This window comes from Tyto alba, unplaced genomic scaffold (assembly GCF_018691265.1).
Source record: "Tyto alba isolate M040663 unplaced genomic scaffold, T.alba_DEE_v4.0 Super-Scaffold_44, whole genome shotgun sequence".
NCBI classification, from domain to species: Eukaryota; Metazoa; Chordata; class Aves; order Strigiformes; family Tytonidae; genus Tyto; species Tyto alba.
Window position 1 is genome coordinate 12,921,392 of NW_024881320.1, and position 16,703 is coordinate 12,938,094.

The 16,703-nt window shown below is 37.8% G+C and overlaps 1 protein-coding gene across 6 annotated transcripts in view; it reads left to right on the forward strand.

The window, feature by feature from the left end:
• The window catches only part of CIT (citron rho-interacting serine/threonine kinase), a 72,939-nt gene that overhangs the window by 45,453 nt on the left and 10,783 nt on the right, over positions 1-16,703 (forward strand). For 4 of the 6 annotated variants that reach the window (XM_033001420.2, XM_033001422.2, XM_042805260.1 and 1 more), the window contains exons 24-37: positions 6,873-7,070; positions 7,553-7,746; positions 8,253-8,388; positions 8,809-8,913; positions 10,282-10,422; positions 10,620-10,727; positions 11,426-11,588; positions 11,833-11,997; positions 13,231-13,368; positions 13,646-13,826; positions 14,035-14,126; positions 14,429-14,533; positions 15,409-15,578; positions 16,562-16,642. In XM_033001420.2, the coding sequence (XP_032857311.2) occupies positions 6,873-7,070; positions 7,553-7,746; positions 8,253-8,388; positions 8,809-8,913; positions 10,282-10,422; positions 10,620-10,727; positions 11,426-11,588; positions 11,833-11,997; positions 13,231-13,368; positions 13,646-13,826; positions 14,035-14,126; positions 14,429-14,533; positions 15,409-15,578; positions 16,562-16,642 (1,977 nt within the window). The remainder of the gene's footprint in view (positions 1-6,872; positions 7,071-7,552; positions 7,747-8,252; positions 8,389-8,808; positions 8,914-10,281; positions 10,423-10,619; positions 10,728-11,425; positions 11,589-11,832; positions 11,998-13,230; positions 13,369-13,645; positions 13,827-14,034; positions 14,127-14,428; positions 14,534-15,408; positions 15,579-16,561; positions 16,643-16,703) is intronic. The other 2 variants (XM_033001424.2, XM_033001425.2) reach the window with 1 other exon arrangement.

Sequence of the window (16,703 nt, forward strand, 5' to 3'; positions counted from 1 at the left end):
AGGACTAATTATTTAGTGTACAATTTTCATCTTTCAAAAAAATCTTTTCACGATGAAAAGATACTTATTTTGTTTTCTGCAGTTGCTCTTTAGCACTAAGCAAGGGGATTCTTCTATTCTGTTCACAGAATATATTGCTATGAAGAAATGAGGAGGTGGAGTTTGCCAAAGTGTGTTAACCTCTATCTAAAAGAAATCCTGCGCAAGAAACTCTACTTTTTGTTCCCTTCTTCATTTACTTAGATTGATCCTCTATCTCCATATGTGCTATTGTGTATCTCACATCCATAGCTAGCTTATTTTGTTCTATCTTGCCCTTTGTACAGAACGACAGCTTTCTATGAAAATGCTTGTGTGATATCCATGCAGGCAAAAGCCAGTTGTGGGAAAAATCTATAGCTTCTTTTCACTGCATGGTAGGCTGCCTTTCAGAGGTTGTATCTCATTATCTAGTAATGCGTTGGCTCTATAAGTGTGGTGAACAATCTCCAGCAATGAAGAGTGACCCATAACATTTCAAGAATGTTGAGAGCTTCAAAGGGTATGCACAAAAGGATTTCTAAAAGTCTTGTGCGTTGTAAGGCACTTCAGTGGGATAAGTGGGATCAGACATCCTCATCAATAAATTAATTAAATAGTTCCTAAATGAATTATGCATGCTCATCATATATTCTCTTTCCAGCCCAGGAGAATGCATGTATAATTTAATTGACAATTGATAGAAACTTTCTTGTTCTGTTATGAGTAGTTCTAGCTGTCCATCTACTGAGGAGCACTGAGAGAAAACAGAGGGCAATGTTCTATTGACAGTGAGGGAGGTATCAGGGAACGTTTATTATGGTGCCTTCACCAGGTGTTTCAACCTCATTTTTATCTGATTGTGACCAGTATGATGCAGGCTTTGCTTTTTGGTGACCATGTGATTCTAACTGAAGGTGATTAGAATATATACTCCTTTTAAAATAACACTTCAAGGGGATAATTGTAATATGCTGCTACTTATGCAGCATGATAATGAGTGGGTTTATTCTTTTAGCAAGTTTTCAAAAGATATCCTTATTAAGCTGAATCAAACTTGACTTAGTCTGGCAAACTTCGGTAGGGAATTATTTTTTATTTAGTCTTATTGAGAAACCTAAAACAGCATAAGAATTATGAAAATAAGATTAGACAGGGAAAAGAAATTGAAAGATTTAATTACTTCAGTACTTTTGTAGTATTCAAAAGATAAATAAATACTTTCTTTGGTATTTCTTCTGTTTCTCTAGCTTCACAAAGGTCACAGCTTCCAACTGTAGAGAAGGCTTACACCTCAACTGTGTGTCTGCTTTCTTTGTACCCTCATTGCACTCTTGTTCTTCCTTTCTCTGAGGTCTCTGACCAAGTAGGCTTTTTTAGGTTCTGTTTGTTAAGTTTAAATTTGCTGTGTTTTGGGGTGCATACATACAGACCATTGCTATGTTGTTTGTTGTAATTTCTGCCTCGTTTGTGAATTTATGTTCAGTTGTTCTGATAGCTCTGCATTGTTTCATCTTCTGACATCTCTCGTTTACTACTGGGGGTCAAAAGAAAATGCTAGCATTTGCTTTCTCTGTCTCTCAGATGTGCAAGAAAATATAGGATACATAATTAGAGTAAAAACTGTAAATTGTAATACCTGCTGTACACACACAGGTGCATGTGCCACACATGAAGAGCAATATTTTATCATAATCTTCTTACAGTGATAACTCAACCCGCAAATCTGTTGAGGGAGAAGGACTAGTTCCATACATTTAAAGAACTATTCTATCAAAATATGATCCACGTGAGTGTTAAGAGTATTTTCCAGGCAATCAAAAAAAGATCAAGAAATAAAATGCACTTCCTGAAATATGAAAATTTATGTATTTGTCGGTTGTTTCCAACTGCCTCTTAATTATGGCTTGTTGTTGGATCATCAACACAATTGAAGTTGAAAATACAACCAAGTAATAATAGAATTGTTTCAAAAAGAAAACTTTCAGTAAATGGGCTGTAAAATCAATAAAATATTTAGAAGAAAAGAATCCTATAATGTATTTATACTCAGCATAATAAAATTACTATGGCTATTCCCTGGAATACTATTTTTGTTCCAGGGAACTACCATCTGAATCTTCTAGGTTTTTTTTTCAGGTACAGGCTGTGGCTTTTACTCTAGCAAGGAGACTGGCATTTCTTAATACTAACTGGGTATTGCATTTCCTTTTATTCAAGATTTCTCCAGTAAAACAAGGTTTATCTTCCCTCCTTGAGGTTCTTTTGTCATCATCTTATGTTCCTATCTTAAGCATTAACAGGCTTGATTCTGCACTCGTCCATGGGATTGGACATTAAATCTACAAACCCATTAGGCACATGTATAATTTTAGTCATGCATAAAGTCCTGCTGACATTGGTCTAAGATCTTGAGTCCACGTTGGATCAGTGAGTTGGCATACAAGAATAATCTGTGTTCATGAGAACTTCCAAAACTATGTCTAAAGATGTTTTTATACTTTGAAGCTAAATCATGTTTCCAAGTAAAGGGATCTTGCCCACTATAACAAGGTTAATACCCAGGCAAAAACTCTTATGTGTCTTTGTTAAATTTGTGAAAAAAACAAAAACAAAAAACCCACTGCTGTTGGCAGATGCCAGTTATAGCCAGAAATGGAGCTTTGTAGTTTTTGTAGCCTGACAAAAAGAGACTTAACGGGTGTTGATGAGGTGTTGCTGTGAAAGAGGCTAATGGGACCTTCACTGTGGCCAATGACATCACCATCATTTGAGGCTGAGGCTCGTGGTTGATAGGGGCAGCTCATCTGCTGGGAACTAGAGCAGAGGAGTACAGGAGACTGTATGTTTTAGTGATGGGTTGGTGTGGGAAGGAGGGGAATGCACACTGTGCAATGTCCTACTACTCTGCAGCTACTAAGGAGAGCAATGTCCTGAAAGCTTAAGCCATGATGAGTTTTTGGAGACTGAGATCTCTGTAGAAGGTATGTTTCAAGTCACAGATACTGTCTGACTATGGAAAGGGGAAGAAAGTGAGTTCATTGTTATATGTTGATCAAACAGGTAGAGATACAATACTTCTATCAGCAGCTGTGTTCATTAAGAGGCGTGGTATTCTGCTCCATTTCTCTGCTAGAAGACCTTTGTCTCTTAGATCCAAATGTGAGCAGGTTAAGACAAAACAAGTCTGATGCCCGCTCTTGCTTCCTCCTCACAATAATTTGGGGCTGAGAGATAGCGTTTTCTGTTTTCCTATTTACTTCTGACAGCTAGCTTTCTAGTAAAGATTAGTGGTAGTGGGGAGGAGTAAAAATGGATAGAGTAAAACTGTGCGTTAGTCTGGAAGTTCTGAGTTAAGCTTGTGTGAAAAATTGCATTAAACTCCAAATAACGTGCTGCTGGTAACACCCTGAAACAGTTAACCTTGTTGTGTCCTAGCATTTCCTGCGTGTTTGTTGGTGGCATCTGAGAACTGAAGTGTTCATGAAGGAATAAGGTTATGGAGAAGTTTGCAAGCTGAGTTAGTAGTATTATAAAATCACTTCCTTTTCTCCTTTCCCTCGTTATTTTGCCTACGACTTTGATACATGAAACATATGGATTAAGTTTTGTACATTGTGCCTGATATGCAAACCTAATCATCATGGCCCTGAACTGCTTGTTGCTACGATATTGAATTTGTGATCAATGCCTGGAGAAGTTTGTAGGGCCAGGTATAGTAGCTGTGAATCTGTGCAATCTCACAATAGAGAAACACATTGATTTTTGGAAATTATGCAGCAGGGAGGTGATTGTGCTGAATATGTTCACTCTTGTTGAAAAGTTGTTATGCTTGGGTTGCTGTGTACTATTTAAAAATGAGATATAGTGTTCTGTGTCGCTATAAAGATAAGGTGTACACTTAGATGTGGCAAGTAGTGAACAATCTGCCAAGATTATTGTGGTGCAGTTAGATTATATCTCTCTTGTGGATTAGTTGTGATGAAGATGTGCATAGATTGAAGAGAAAATTTCAGTTGCTTTGTGAGTGATAATTCAGTGGCACAGATAAGTCTGCCAAGATTGCCTAGAATTGCTTTTCCAAGCTTTCAAGTGTTTGGTTATTTTATAAACTTTTAAATGTGAATATTTTTGTAATTATATTATGGATTTCTAAAGGATATAATAGTGTTTTCTTATAGACTTTTCTTTAAAGTACTTAGAAATTTAACTCCAGAATAGCTCAGGGTGGGTTGGTTGGTTTATTTGTGTTTTTTTGCCTGGGGATTTCCTTAACTGAAAAGAAAATTACCCAAAGGTATTAAATCTTTTCAGATACAGGATTCTGGCATAGATTGTATGTATGTATGCCTAAGACAAAATTTCCTATCAAATGTGGGGTTTTGATCTGCTTTTTCTTTCTTCTTGGTTCCCAGAACAGGCATTTATACCATGTACCATTTTTTCTGTGTCAGTATTACCCATTACTATTTAGACTTTATAGTATTTATAAACTCTGTAACCCTGTTGGGTTATACACAGCTGCATATAGCTTTTAAAAATTGGATTTGTCAACAGATTTCCCCTTTCCCTGTGAAAAAGAAAAATTGTACTGAGAGAAACAAATTTTCTCCCTTTTAAAAAAAATAAATCTATCCATCTATACAGATTACATTTTGTAAGTGATAATATATTTTGAATTTAAGCCAAGCCATTTTGGAATTGTCAATAAATATACTGTTAGGAAAACATTCAAAATAGGAGGTAACATCACTTCTTCTGGAACCCTTGTTCTTAACTGCTTTGTTATTTGTCTTAAGTTTTCCAGAAATATCCTACTAGATAAAATGTAACAGTGAAATTAAAATGGTCTGGTTTAATTTTAGTTATATTCAGGGAAATAAGTCAAAATCTCAGAATGTAGAATAAAGGTGAATGGGAGTTTAACTTCCAGACCTTAAGGGATAAAATCAACTTGAAATACAGCCAGTTTTACAAAATGTATTAAGCAGTTTGACACATTAACTCTGCATGTCACCTTTTCCATTTTGTGTTTCCCCCATCTCTGCTTTCCTGCATTTTAAAACTAGTTTAATAATTTTTATAGAATGTATTAATATATAAAATATATGTGGAAGAAACCATGGATGCATAAAAGATATCTTAAAACTGCATAAATGTGGTGTCATTAAACATAAAAATAAAAATAAGTAGAAGAAAAAGCGAGATCATCTTACCTGGCAGTCAGTAGAAGTATCAGATGTTACTTGTAAGAATGGCAGGTAAAAAACACTGTAAAAACAAGTGTACTTTTGTTCCAATTTTGTTTGTATAAATACACTTCTAGGTTCTTATCCCTACAGCAATATAGACACTAACACATCCTCGTGACACAGTCTGCATTCTTTGGAAACTTGATGCATACAATACAGAATAAAATGTATTTTGAATAGGGCAGTAAAAGTGCTCAAGAAACAACCCCAGGATCAGATTTTTTTATTAGAAATGTTGTGTTTTAGAGTATGACTCATTTTGATTTGACCCTAAACATATGTGTAGAAGGAACTCCCCTTCACCCAGCAGGGAGTAATGTCAGTTGGACTTTTTCTGCTGACAGTTTAAAAATCAAATACTAGGAGAGGCATGGTAAAAGGCTGCCAATATATGCGTTGTAGATTCTTCAAAAATAAATGCTTGTCATCTTTCCAGATCGCTGAGAAGAGCTGCATGCTCTATGCTCTACTGCTTTAGGTATTTAAGCCCTTGTCTTATGTAGGAAATTGGAAAATTAAAATTTGAATGTGTGGCCAACTGTGCTCTGGGATTTTAATCTTTCCCATTTAATGAAGTATCTTATTTGCTTTCCTTTGACATCTAGGCAAAAAAGCCTCTAGAGCATATTTGTAAGAACTGAGTATCAATTGTGTAGAGCTTTGCAGTTTCTGAAATTCTTTTTATTAAGCTGATTTCAGGATTCTACTGGAGGTTCCTTTTTCTTCTGTTGTGATGACACTGGTTTTGAGTTAGGAGGAGGTACAGGTATTCATCCAGGCCTTTCATTCATAAAAATCAAATGGGACTCTGAAAATGGCCCATCGTTGTTTATAGTTTTCTTTAAATTGAAGGGGAATGTGTTTTAAAGCATATAGTATGCTAATTAAACAAATAGACACTTCCACTTTGTTAAAGGCAAGGCTATTGTCCTTGTTGAATTTTTGCATTTCACTGATTTTCTGTTAGTTTGTTGTGCTGCCACACTTTCTTCTTTCTTCATTTATCCCATGCTGCCGCCCATAATGCTGTTACTTTGATAGAATACATTTCTTAAAATTTTCTGTGTTTCCTGGTTGCATACAATAATATAAACGATTGCTGGGGAGATTCATCAGATTGTACTTTATCCATTGCACCTCTTGTTCTGTTTTCTTAAATATCATGCTTTGAAAGCCCCTCTGAGAGGTATTAGCTTCATTTCACTTAAGGGGAAATTGAGGCAAAAAAAGGCAAAGTGCTTTGTCAAAGGCAGGCTGTAAGTCAGCAGTGGATCTGAGAATACAAACAGAACTTCTGACTCCAAATCCAGTACTTTAGATTTGACAGTCCTCTCTCAAATCACAAGTTGCATTGCAGCATATTTATACTCTAAACCAAATAAATATAAAAAATCAAGCTATTTTTTGTAAGAAACAAAACTATTCCTAATCTAAGTACACTCCTGTGCATAAAATCTACCATTACAATATTTCTTTTGTTTAAATTTGAAAAGATTTAAAAGCCAGGTTGTCTCCTTGTTTGCAATAAATAGTTCTGTTAGAGAACACTTTTTCAAAAAACTGTACTCACTGACATATAATTTAATTTATTTTTCTTTCTAGGTGATTACAGATTTGGAAGAGCAGCTGAACCAGCTCAGTGAAGACAATGCAGAACTGAACAATCAGAATTTCTTTCTATCCAAACAACTTGATGAGGCCTCAGGGGCCAATGATGAGGTTGTCCAGTTGCGAAGTGAGGTTGACCATCTCCGTCGGGAGATCACCGAGAGAGAGATGCAGCTTACCAGTCAGAAACAAGTAAGGCTTTATAAGTCTGGGTCACCATCTCTTTATGATAGCTAGTTAATTGTTTGAAAGGCAAAAAATTATTTTAGATCTGGAAACTGTAAGGAATGAATATACTTCCAGGGGCAGTGGCTTAAACCATTTATTGTTTAAGCTCTTCTTTCCAGAGCAGTTTAGTGAATGGAAATTTTTTGTATTTTCCATTGTATTTTGATGCAATTTTATTTAGAACTTTTGCACTCTGAAGATATTATAACTTAGAATTATTCATTTTCATTTTGTGACCCTGGAAATTTCAAAATTTTCAAAATGAGATAGAACTGACATTAACGGCAATCAGAAGTGAATGTATGGAAGCCTTGAAATAAATGGGTTGTGATTTACCAGCTTGTTTGCTGCCAATTTGCATGTACTGTAATTTAAATGGTAAGGCTGAAGCTTAAAGTGCACGCTTGATGTGGGATGTGAGAATTGATAGGAGGATTTATTTTTAGACTATGGAGGCCTTGAAGACAACATGTACAATGCTGGAAGAGCAAGTAATGGACTTGGAGGCCCTGAATGATGAACTCTTGGAGAAAGAGCGTCAGTGGGAAGCATGGAGAAATGTTCTAGGAGATGAGAAGTCCCAGTTTGAATGTCGAGTTAGAGAGTTGCAGAGGATGCTGGATACTGAGAAACAGAGCAGGTCTCTCCCCCCTCCTCCTCCTTTTATTAACTTATGAAAATGCTCTATAGAAGCTAGTACAAAAATTATATTTAGAATAGGATATGGGAGTTGGAACTAAATATAAATTCTTGTGAGGTAATTCTAAAAATGGTTTAGTAGTTAATAGCCACTCACCGGTGATATTGTTCCTTTTGTTTCTTTGCAAGAGAGCGATTTGTGGGGAGTGGTATTTATCATTGTAAATTATAAAATGTCTGGATTTTATTATCTTTTGCTTTAGTATATGGAAAAACAGTCTTTGCTCCTAACTATTTCTGTGGGGTATTGAAATTTTCAGGCTGTAGTTCTAGCAGAGGCAGTAACAGGGTAGTATAAAATAAGTGTTGCAGCAAACAGCCAGGCTTTATAAAGTAACGTCCTGAATTTGAGGCAAACCCCTGAAAGAGTTATTGATGCCACTGCATGCTAGGAAGATGTCAAGCCCAGAAAGGAGTTAGGTAACATTATTTTCCATTTTAATACAGAGTGAGAGCGGATCAGCGTATTACTGAATCTCGCCAGGTGGTAGAACTAGCTGTCAAAGAACACAAGGCAGAGATTCTAGCCCTCCAGCAAGCACTAAAGGAACAAAAACTCAAAGCTGAGAGCCTTTCTGATAAGGTAAGTAACTTTCAACCCTAGACTTCCATAATTAGATTAGATACTTTTCTAGAGATATTACTTGCAGAAATGTGGTCTTGAGCAGGTTTTTCAAGATGCTAGAGCAAATTTAAAAGACTGAAGGTCATGGAATAGAATCTATCTTCGAGCCAAAGGCCTCGGATCTCCTTTTGAAAAAGACTAAAGTAGAAAGCAGCCTAAGATGCCTGGAGTGTACAGTGAAGTCCTTCAGTAAATTGATATCTGCATTTGAGCAAGGGCATACCAAAATGTTGTTTGGTTGGTTTGCCCCCTTATAGTAAGTAAAGGATAACTGTATCATTTTTCTTTAGTTTGTGCTTGGTGAAGTTGGATTTTAAGACTGTGGAACACTGTGTTTATTAGTGTTTGATGTTATTCTGACCATATATCCCTGCCTAGCTCAATGACCTGGAGAAGAAGCATGCTATGTTGGAGATGAATGCACGCAGTTTACAACAGAAGCTTGAGACAGAAAGAGAGCTCAAGCAGAGACTTCTGGAGGAGGTAACCTTGGAAACTCATAAATTCAGAAGGTTCCACATCTTAAAGGGGGAAAGTTGTGTGAATGGCAGTGTTACACATCCATCCTTCTTCTGTATAACTGGGGACAGTAATGAAGTTGAGGGCTTTGTTTTTATGTAAAATTTTGCAAAGTGTGTGGCCATGCCAGGGAGCAGTAAAAGTGAACTGTTCCTGAAGAGCAGGTGAGCTGGGAGTCATGGGTGACAGCAGGTCAGGCAGGGACAGGGACCTTGCAGCTGGTGGGCACAGTCCTGCAGCATCTGAACAAGAGCAGAGCAGGCTTGGTGAAGGTAATGGGGTTCAGCCAGCGGCCCAGTGATGGTTACAGAAGCCTGTAGGGATGAGGCATGTCCCAGGTCAGGTCTGCAAGGCAAGGTCTGTGCCCAGGCACAGCATTCTTTTACACCAAGTGCACAGACTGTAGCTTAAAAACATCTCTGGAGACAATGTGCTGAGTGTGCATGGGTGGAGGCCACAGGTGAGTCTTCTCACAGTTCTTTTTTTCATAATTTATCTGGGTTCACAGAAGTCTAATCCAAGGTTAAACACCTGCACCATATCAGCGAGACATCGCGTGCAGGCAGCCAGACCTGGGTAGTGGAGGAAGGGGTTGCAGAGGAGGATTTCAGGGGAAGGGTGGTTACAGGCAATTAGACAGGGCAATTAGAGCCTTTTGGGGTACTTGGGGCACTGCCACGTTATCCCAGAGTTGAGAACTCCATTATGCATCACAGTGAAGGATTTCTGGCTCTTCCTTCATGATGTGTGAGTGTTGATGGTTTTCATACTCAGGGACTTGCTCATCAAGAAAGTATAAAGCCTGAAAGAATTAGGAGTCATTTGTCATGTGCCCTTTTCTGTTACTAGTTGGAGATAAAGATGTAAACAATTGGACATAATTTTCCTTATCTTACATGACTACAGAGGAAAGAGTTTATCCCAATTTATAGGAAATTTTTTTTTTTCCATTACAAAATATGGAGATGGCTTCTGGTGATCATAGAGTTTGAGAAAATGGTGTTGAGAAATTCTTCATGTATGTGCAGTATTATTGATAATTACAAGATTTTAAATTATTAAAAAAGCAAGTAACTTGAACATGCAGTTGAAAGAAATGGTGTTCCTACAGATTAATATAAATACACTACACAGAAATGCTTGTTTAGTCATAATGCTTCTGAAAGGAAAGAGAACTTTTAGAATATTATAATTTTCCAGCTTTTAAAGAGTTGTCTGTTTAAGTTCTGCAATGATGCTTATTTTACAAGGAGTGATAACATTTCATAGCTTTTATTTAAAAACAAGCAAACAACAAAACCAAAACACCGGCCTTTGTTTTCCTGTTAACAGCAGGCAAAGCTGCAGCAGCAAATGGATCTGCAAAAGAATCACATCTTCCGCCTAACTCAAGGTCTGCAAGAGGCTTTAGATCGAGCAGATCTTCTGAAGACTGAAAGAAGTGACCTGGAATATCAGCTGGAAAACATTCAGGTGAGGATGAGGAAACAGTGGGCAGGACTCAGTGTGCCCCATCCTAAAATCCCACCCCCTGTGGGGTTTTAGGATGTGATCTACTGTTTCTGTGTGTCACTTCCCTGATAGTATTTTTTAGCACTGTCCTACTATTGAATTACCTGTTTGCTTCTTCTATTAAGATTAAATTTCTTATATGTACGTGTGGTCCACAGGTTCTCTATTCCCATGAAAAAGTGAAAATGGAGGGCACTATTTCTCAGCAAACCAAACTCATTGATTTCCTGCAGGCAAAGATGGACCAACCGGCGAAAAAGAAAAAGGTGGGTGAAAGAGGTTTGAGAGGCATGGAATTAAATTATGGTTTTGTGATTAGTTATGTGCTGTGTATTCATAATAATCTGTTTTATCTTTCTCTGTGTAACACAAATGTGTCCTTATTTAAGAGCCTTTTGAGTTGCTGAATGTAAACTTTACTAGGCAGAATGTGTTCTTTGTGGCTTTTCCAGTATTTTGTTATTCTTACAATGCTTAGGTTACAACCCACTAGCTACACATCAGTGAAGCTATAGGAATACAGAATTTTAACCATGCTTTTATTTTTAATGGTAAGTATGTATGTGTGTATAAACATATTGTGTATCTAGTGTGGTTGTCTTGTAGTTACAGCATAGGATTGATTAGTCAGGCGATGTGACTTGTGTCGCATCTTTGTCATAAGGCGTTCTGTCATTTTGAATTAAGTAATTTAATTTTAACCACGTATTTTGAGATCCTCTGTTTAGATGCTTTCGGCAACTCAAGGTGTGAGTACTAACAGGTAATGTACGTCCCTCCTTTAAATTAATCCATATCTCAACATTTTCTCTCCAGTGCCAATATGAACTAAAAATCCATCCTTACGCATATCAGAATTATCATTAGGCCCTCTGGCCGGACTGCCACTAGCTAGTTTCACTTTGCCTAGTTTAAGCCATCTCTTACTAGGAGTTAGGAGTTGTCTGTGTGTTTCTGTTGCTAGGGCCTGTTTAGTCGGCGGAAAGAGGACCCTTCTTTACCCACACAGGTTCCCCTGCAATACAATGAGCTGAAAGTGGCACTGGAGAAGGAGAAGGCTCGTTCTGCTGAGCTGGAGGAGGCTCTACAGAAAACACGCATTGAACTCAGATCTGCTCGTGAAGAAGGTAGGGGTTAAAAGAAAAGGTGAATCTGGAAGGAGACACACGTTTTTGGTCTGAAAACGTGACTTTAATTGTGTACAGCTATAGCAGTAACATATGTTGTTTAATTCTTATCTACTGCTGTGAAGATGCAATAAGGCTACACTTTTGTGCGGGTTGTAACCACTGAATGGCTACACAGAACCACTGCTATGAACTAGTGTTTCATATCGGTTGTGTTAACGGGTGGCATTTATCTCATCTATAGCTGCTCACCGGAAAATATCAGACCACCCTCATCCATCTACTCCAGCCACAGCCAGGCAGCAGATCATCATGTCTGCCATAGTCCGCTCACCAGAGCACCAGCCTACTCCGATCAGTTTGCTAGCTCCACCCTCCAGTCGCAGGAAGGAATCTTCCACACCAGAGGGTAGGTTCTTGGTGAACTTTTCTGTTGTTATTTTTCTGTCCACTATTTCAATGCTATCTCTTTCTTCGTTTTTTAATTTCAAAACTAGGGGTTTTTTTTGGTGATAGGAATATTAGCTGATACATTTTGCTTTCATTTTTGTTTAAAATACTCCATTTGGGTTATATAATTTATGTCTGAAAACTTCAGCAATGAAGTAATTATTAGCATGAATTGTTTTAATAGCATTTTTTTCAAAGTAAGTTTTCTGTAATAGTCTCTGCATTGATCAAAAGGATTTACAACTGTTTCCTTAGCCATTAACATTTTTGCTTGTCTAAATTGCAGATTTGTTCTGCTGAGCAGAAAGATTCTATCAAGTCTTTTGGTATTCGGTTAGGCGTAAAAGAAAGATACTAGGTCCACGGTGACATTAATATCCTATTAACTAGGAAAAAAAAATAACCCTTCCATCTCCTTGAGAATGGGCGAGAGAGGATTATCAGAAAAAAACGAAGGATTGAGGGCTCTGCTCATTTATTCTTAGTTAACCAGTATTCCAGAGTGAGTGTCGAACCCAGAGACTGAACTAATACCTCCAGCCTTTAGCTGGAAAAAGCCAGAACCCACAAACTGGTCCAGCCATCACAAATAGCTGGAGAGGCACAAGGTGCTGTGAGGATGGGTAACATTGGCACGCGAAGGTGTTCTCAGAGGCAGATTGTGGGCAGGGAAGAGAATCATGTTTATCAGTAAAAGACCATGCCTTGAAGGATAAACAACAGGGATCTTAGGTATGCTTTAAGATATGCTGGCACTGACAGTTCGCGTGAAGGCTGTATGAAGGCGGCCTGCTGTGTATTGATTACAACTGTATAGGTGTTGAAGGGTTTGTTAGCTATAAGCAAAATTGAGAGATTAGTTTAGCACATTGTAAGAGTTGGAGCTGAGTGCAGACTTGAAATTTAGATGATTTGATTGACGTAATCTTGCTACACCAAACATTAGCCACTTCAGTTCTACAGTCTGTTCTCAAGCGGCACATTCTGTGCATCTGTATAAGGTAATTACTGAGGTGGCAATGTAGCTTAAGACGTGCAGATTGCAAAAGAAAATACAGAGTCCACGTTCAGCAGGGCTTTGATAGAGATATGTAGTCACTGTTTATTACTTGGGCCTTAAAATGCCAAAACCTACTACAATTTTCATCCCTATCACAGTTCTCATCCCAATAATAAATTTTGTCCCATCCAGAGTACAGCCGACGCCTGAAAGAGCGAATGCATCATAATATCCCACATCGTTTTAATGTGGGGCTAAATATGAGAGCAACAAAATGTGCGGTGTGTCTGGATACTGTGCACTTTGGACGGCAAGCATCTAAATGTCTTGGTAAGAGCAGAGCGTGTGCATAAACAAAGTGTAACTGGACAGTAGAATGAAAAGACATCATCCATCTCGAACAGATTTTTGGTGAAAGCTGAAGAAAGGACTAAGTATGAAGACTTGGAAACTAGTCGGTGCAAACATTATGCATTAGAAAACATGTGATGGTTTAGAGTAGAAGGAGATCCTTGGAAAAGCTGGGGTTTGTGTGTTAGAAGTTAGAGCAGCTGTGTCATGATTTTTTTTGTCTTTTAACAGAAGTTTTTCTCTGTCCTTTTGTCAGAATGCCAGGTGATGTGTCACCCAAAATGCTCAACTTGCTTGCCAGCCACTTGTGGACTGCCAGCAGAATATGCCACGCACTTCTCTGAAGCATTCTGCCGGGATAAAATGAATTCTCCCGGTCTGCAGCTGAAGGAGCCAAGCAGCAGTCTGCGTCTTGAAGGATGGATGAAAGTGCCAAGGTATAAACCTGTATCTTAGTGCCATATCAGGTGCTGAAATATCTGGAACGGTTCCTTATATTATCCTGGCTCTTACAATGTGATAATCGGTACATGCCCATTACAGTTACTTACTACCACTGAAATTTGTCTTTCTAGGAGTTGTATGCTCGTTTTATTCAGAATCCAAGCAGAAAATCCAGCATGGCCTTGTGCTTATTTCTTTCAGGAATAATAAACGTGGGCAACAGGGCTGGGACAGGAAGTATATTGTCCTGGAAGGAACGAAAGTGCTCATTTATGATGCAGAAGCAAGAGAAGGTAACTTAGCATTTCTAGAAAGAACATATTTTTTTTTTTTTTAATTTTCAGATTTTGTTTGGTGAGTTGAGAGGCTTGAAGATTGTTACTGTTTGCTGTGGCCATACCTAATTTAGCTAAACCTTCTATAATGAAAGAACATTGTTGTTTTCCTAGATCCTTAATAGATTTATTAGCTGGAATATCATAGTAATTCAGCTGTAAAACATCCAGTGTGTATCCACTTTGTTTTGCTGTCACAATTATTTTCTTGCTACTTACTTGTTTGTTCTTTCTTAATCTTTCTCCCTGTTCTCCTGCAGCTGGACAGAGGCCTCTGGAGGAATTTGAGCTCTGCCTTCCTGATGGGGATGTAACTGTTCATGGAGCTGTAGGAGCTACTGAACTTACCAATACAGCAAAGACAGGTGAGAATCTTACGTAGATGAGGTCAAATGGATTTCATCTGGCTTGCCATCAGCTGGCATTCTGTTTGGCTGAACAGAAGTTTCTCCCTTTAACTTGCTTTGTGTAACTGTGTAATTTTGAGGTTACCTCTATTGGAATTAGGTGAATAGGTCAGTCATCTAGATCTAGTTACACATAGGCTGTTGCTTCTGTCATGGTAGTTGAACTGTGAATAATATCATCAAGCCAAATGGAAGTAAATTTTAAGAGTTTTGTAACATACTTAAAAGCATTCGGTTTATTTAAATTTCTTCTCTCAATGCTCTCTATCAAGTGTGAAGTGTCATAATTCATGCCACCATTGTGTTCTAACCAGAAGGTCATTAACTTAGAAATACTGTGGGGTGTATACAGTCTCTTATTATGAAAACATGTTGATGTTTTGATTTGTATGTATCAAATAGAACTGATGAAAAGATTATGTATGTCTTGACTTTAACATTAAAGGATACAGACTGTTAAAAACAAAGGTTTCCATAACCGATTTTTACAGATTTTTCTTGAACAGTACAGGGAAAACTTTAGTCAAGTGGCTGGTTTTGTACTTTTTTTCACAATGGAATTTCTTTCTCTTACGAATAAAAGGCAAGAAATTATTTTTATTTAGTAAAGACAGCATTGTGTATATGGATTGCATACATCCAGCTAATATTTAGCTTTAAGGAGCTAGCCTGTGCAGGACCTGTAAAGGAGAAACCTATGTATAAATTGCCATGGTAACACGTCATGATAAATACAACTTCTCTCCAATGAGGCTGAAAGGTGTTGATTTTAAGTCCACTGCCAATATTCCAAAAACTAATCTAAGTCTTATTCTATCTATATAACATCTCAGATGTGCCATATATCCTAAAATTGGAGTCTCATCCACACACCACTTGCTGGCCTGGTAGAACACTCTACCTGTTAGCACCCAGCTTCCCTGACAAACAGCGCTGGGTCACAGCACTGGAATCAATAGTGGCAGGTGGGAGAGTTTCCAGAGAAAAAGCTGAGGCTGATGCTGTGAGTATAAAAGTTTCATTTAATAATAAAATATTCTGGGAGGGAGCAGAGTTTTGAAAAATATTTTTTCGGTATTTGGCGTACTGAGGTTTAACTGAAGGTAAGTTATTACTTCTGCATTACACTGTACAGTGTGAGTACCAGGAACTAGCTCATCGTGAGACTGATACTTTATGTTACAATACCGTTCTTTATACTTGAGGAGTGTACTCAGAGGATCCCAAAATTATATCTCTAATTCCAACAAACAGAAAAGGAAGAAAGAGCAGCTAGGACATTGCTTAAATCCAATCTCATAAGGTACCACATGGAATGACCAAACCTTGAAAGAAAGAAAGAGAGAAATAGAGAAAGAAGTAAAAAGCTCCCTCCTCGCCTATTGTTATGGAGATGGGGTTTTTTTTGTTTCTTGGGCTGGGGGGGGACGTGTGTGTTTATTCCTGATAAGAATAAGAGGTTAAATTGATTCGGTTTAGTTTTTGAAAGCTTTTTTCATCATTGTTACGCTGATAACTCTGTTTTCTGATAAAGGGAGATTTGATTCTATGGCATTGCATATTAGAAGATTAGCCCTGGAGGCAGGGGATATCTGACTAGCAGGAAATCATCTCTTATGCTAGCATTCCTTTTGTCTCTGAGAGGAATACATGCTCCCACCAACATTTGGACTTCTTTTAATCCTCCTAGGAAAATTTCACTGCTCCACTGCAGAAGATTGGGGGAAATGGAAAGGACAGGGACAACAATAGGTTCTGTCTGAGTTTAGGTTCATTCTGATCAGTTAGCCTAACGAGTTTCAGGTAGATAAAAGTTTACTAATTCATTTGTAGGAGGTATCCCTGCAACTTTAGTTCTCTGAGAAAAAGAAATCTGTGCCAAGTTTTTTGCCTGTCTGAAAATATGACCTTACATTGTTAAAATGCTAATAGAGAAAGAGATAAAGATTAACTCAAAAAGAAAAAAAATCTTTTTGTCATTTGCAGAAATTGCTTGGAAACTCCCTGCTGAAGCTAGAGGGTGAAGACCGTTTAGATATAAATTGCACAATGCCCTTCAGTGACCAGGTAATGATAATGTTCACTTGGGCCTTTCCAAGTATTGGATATTTTATTCATGGAAATGATA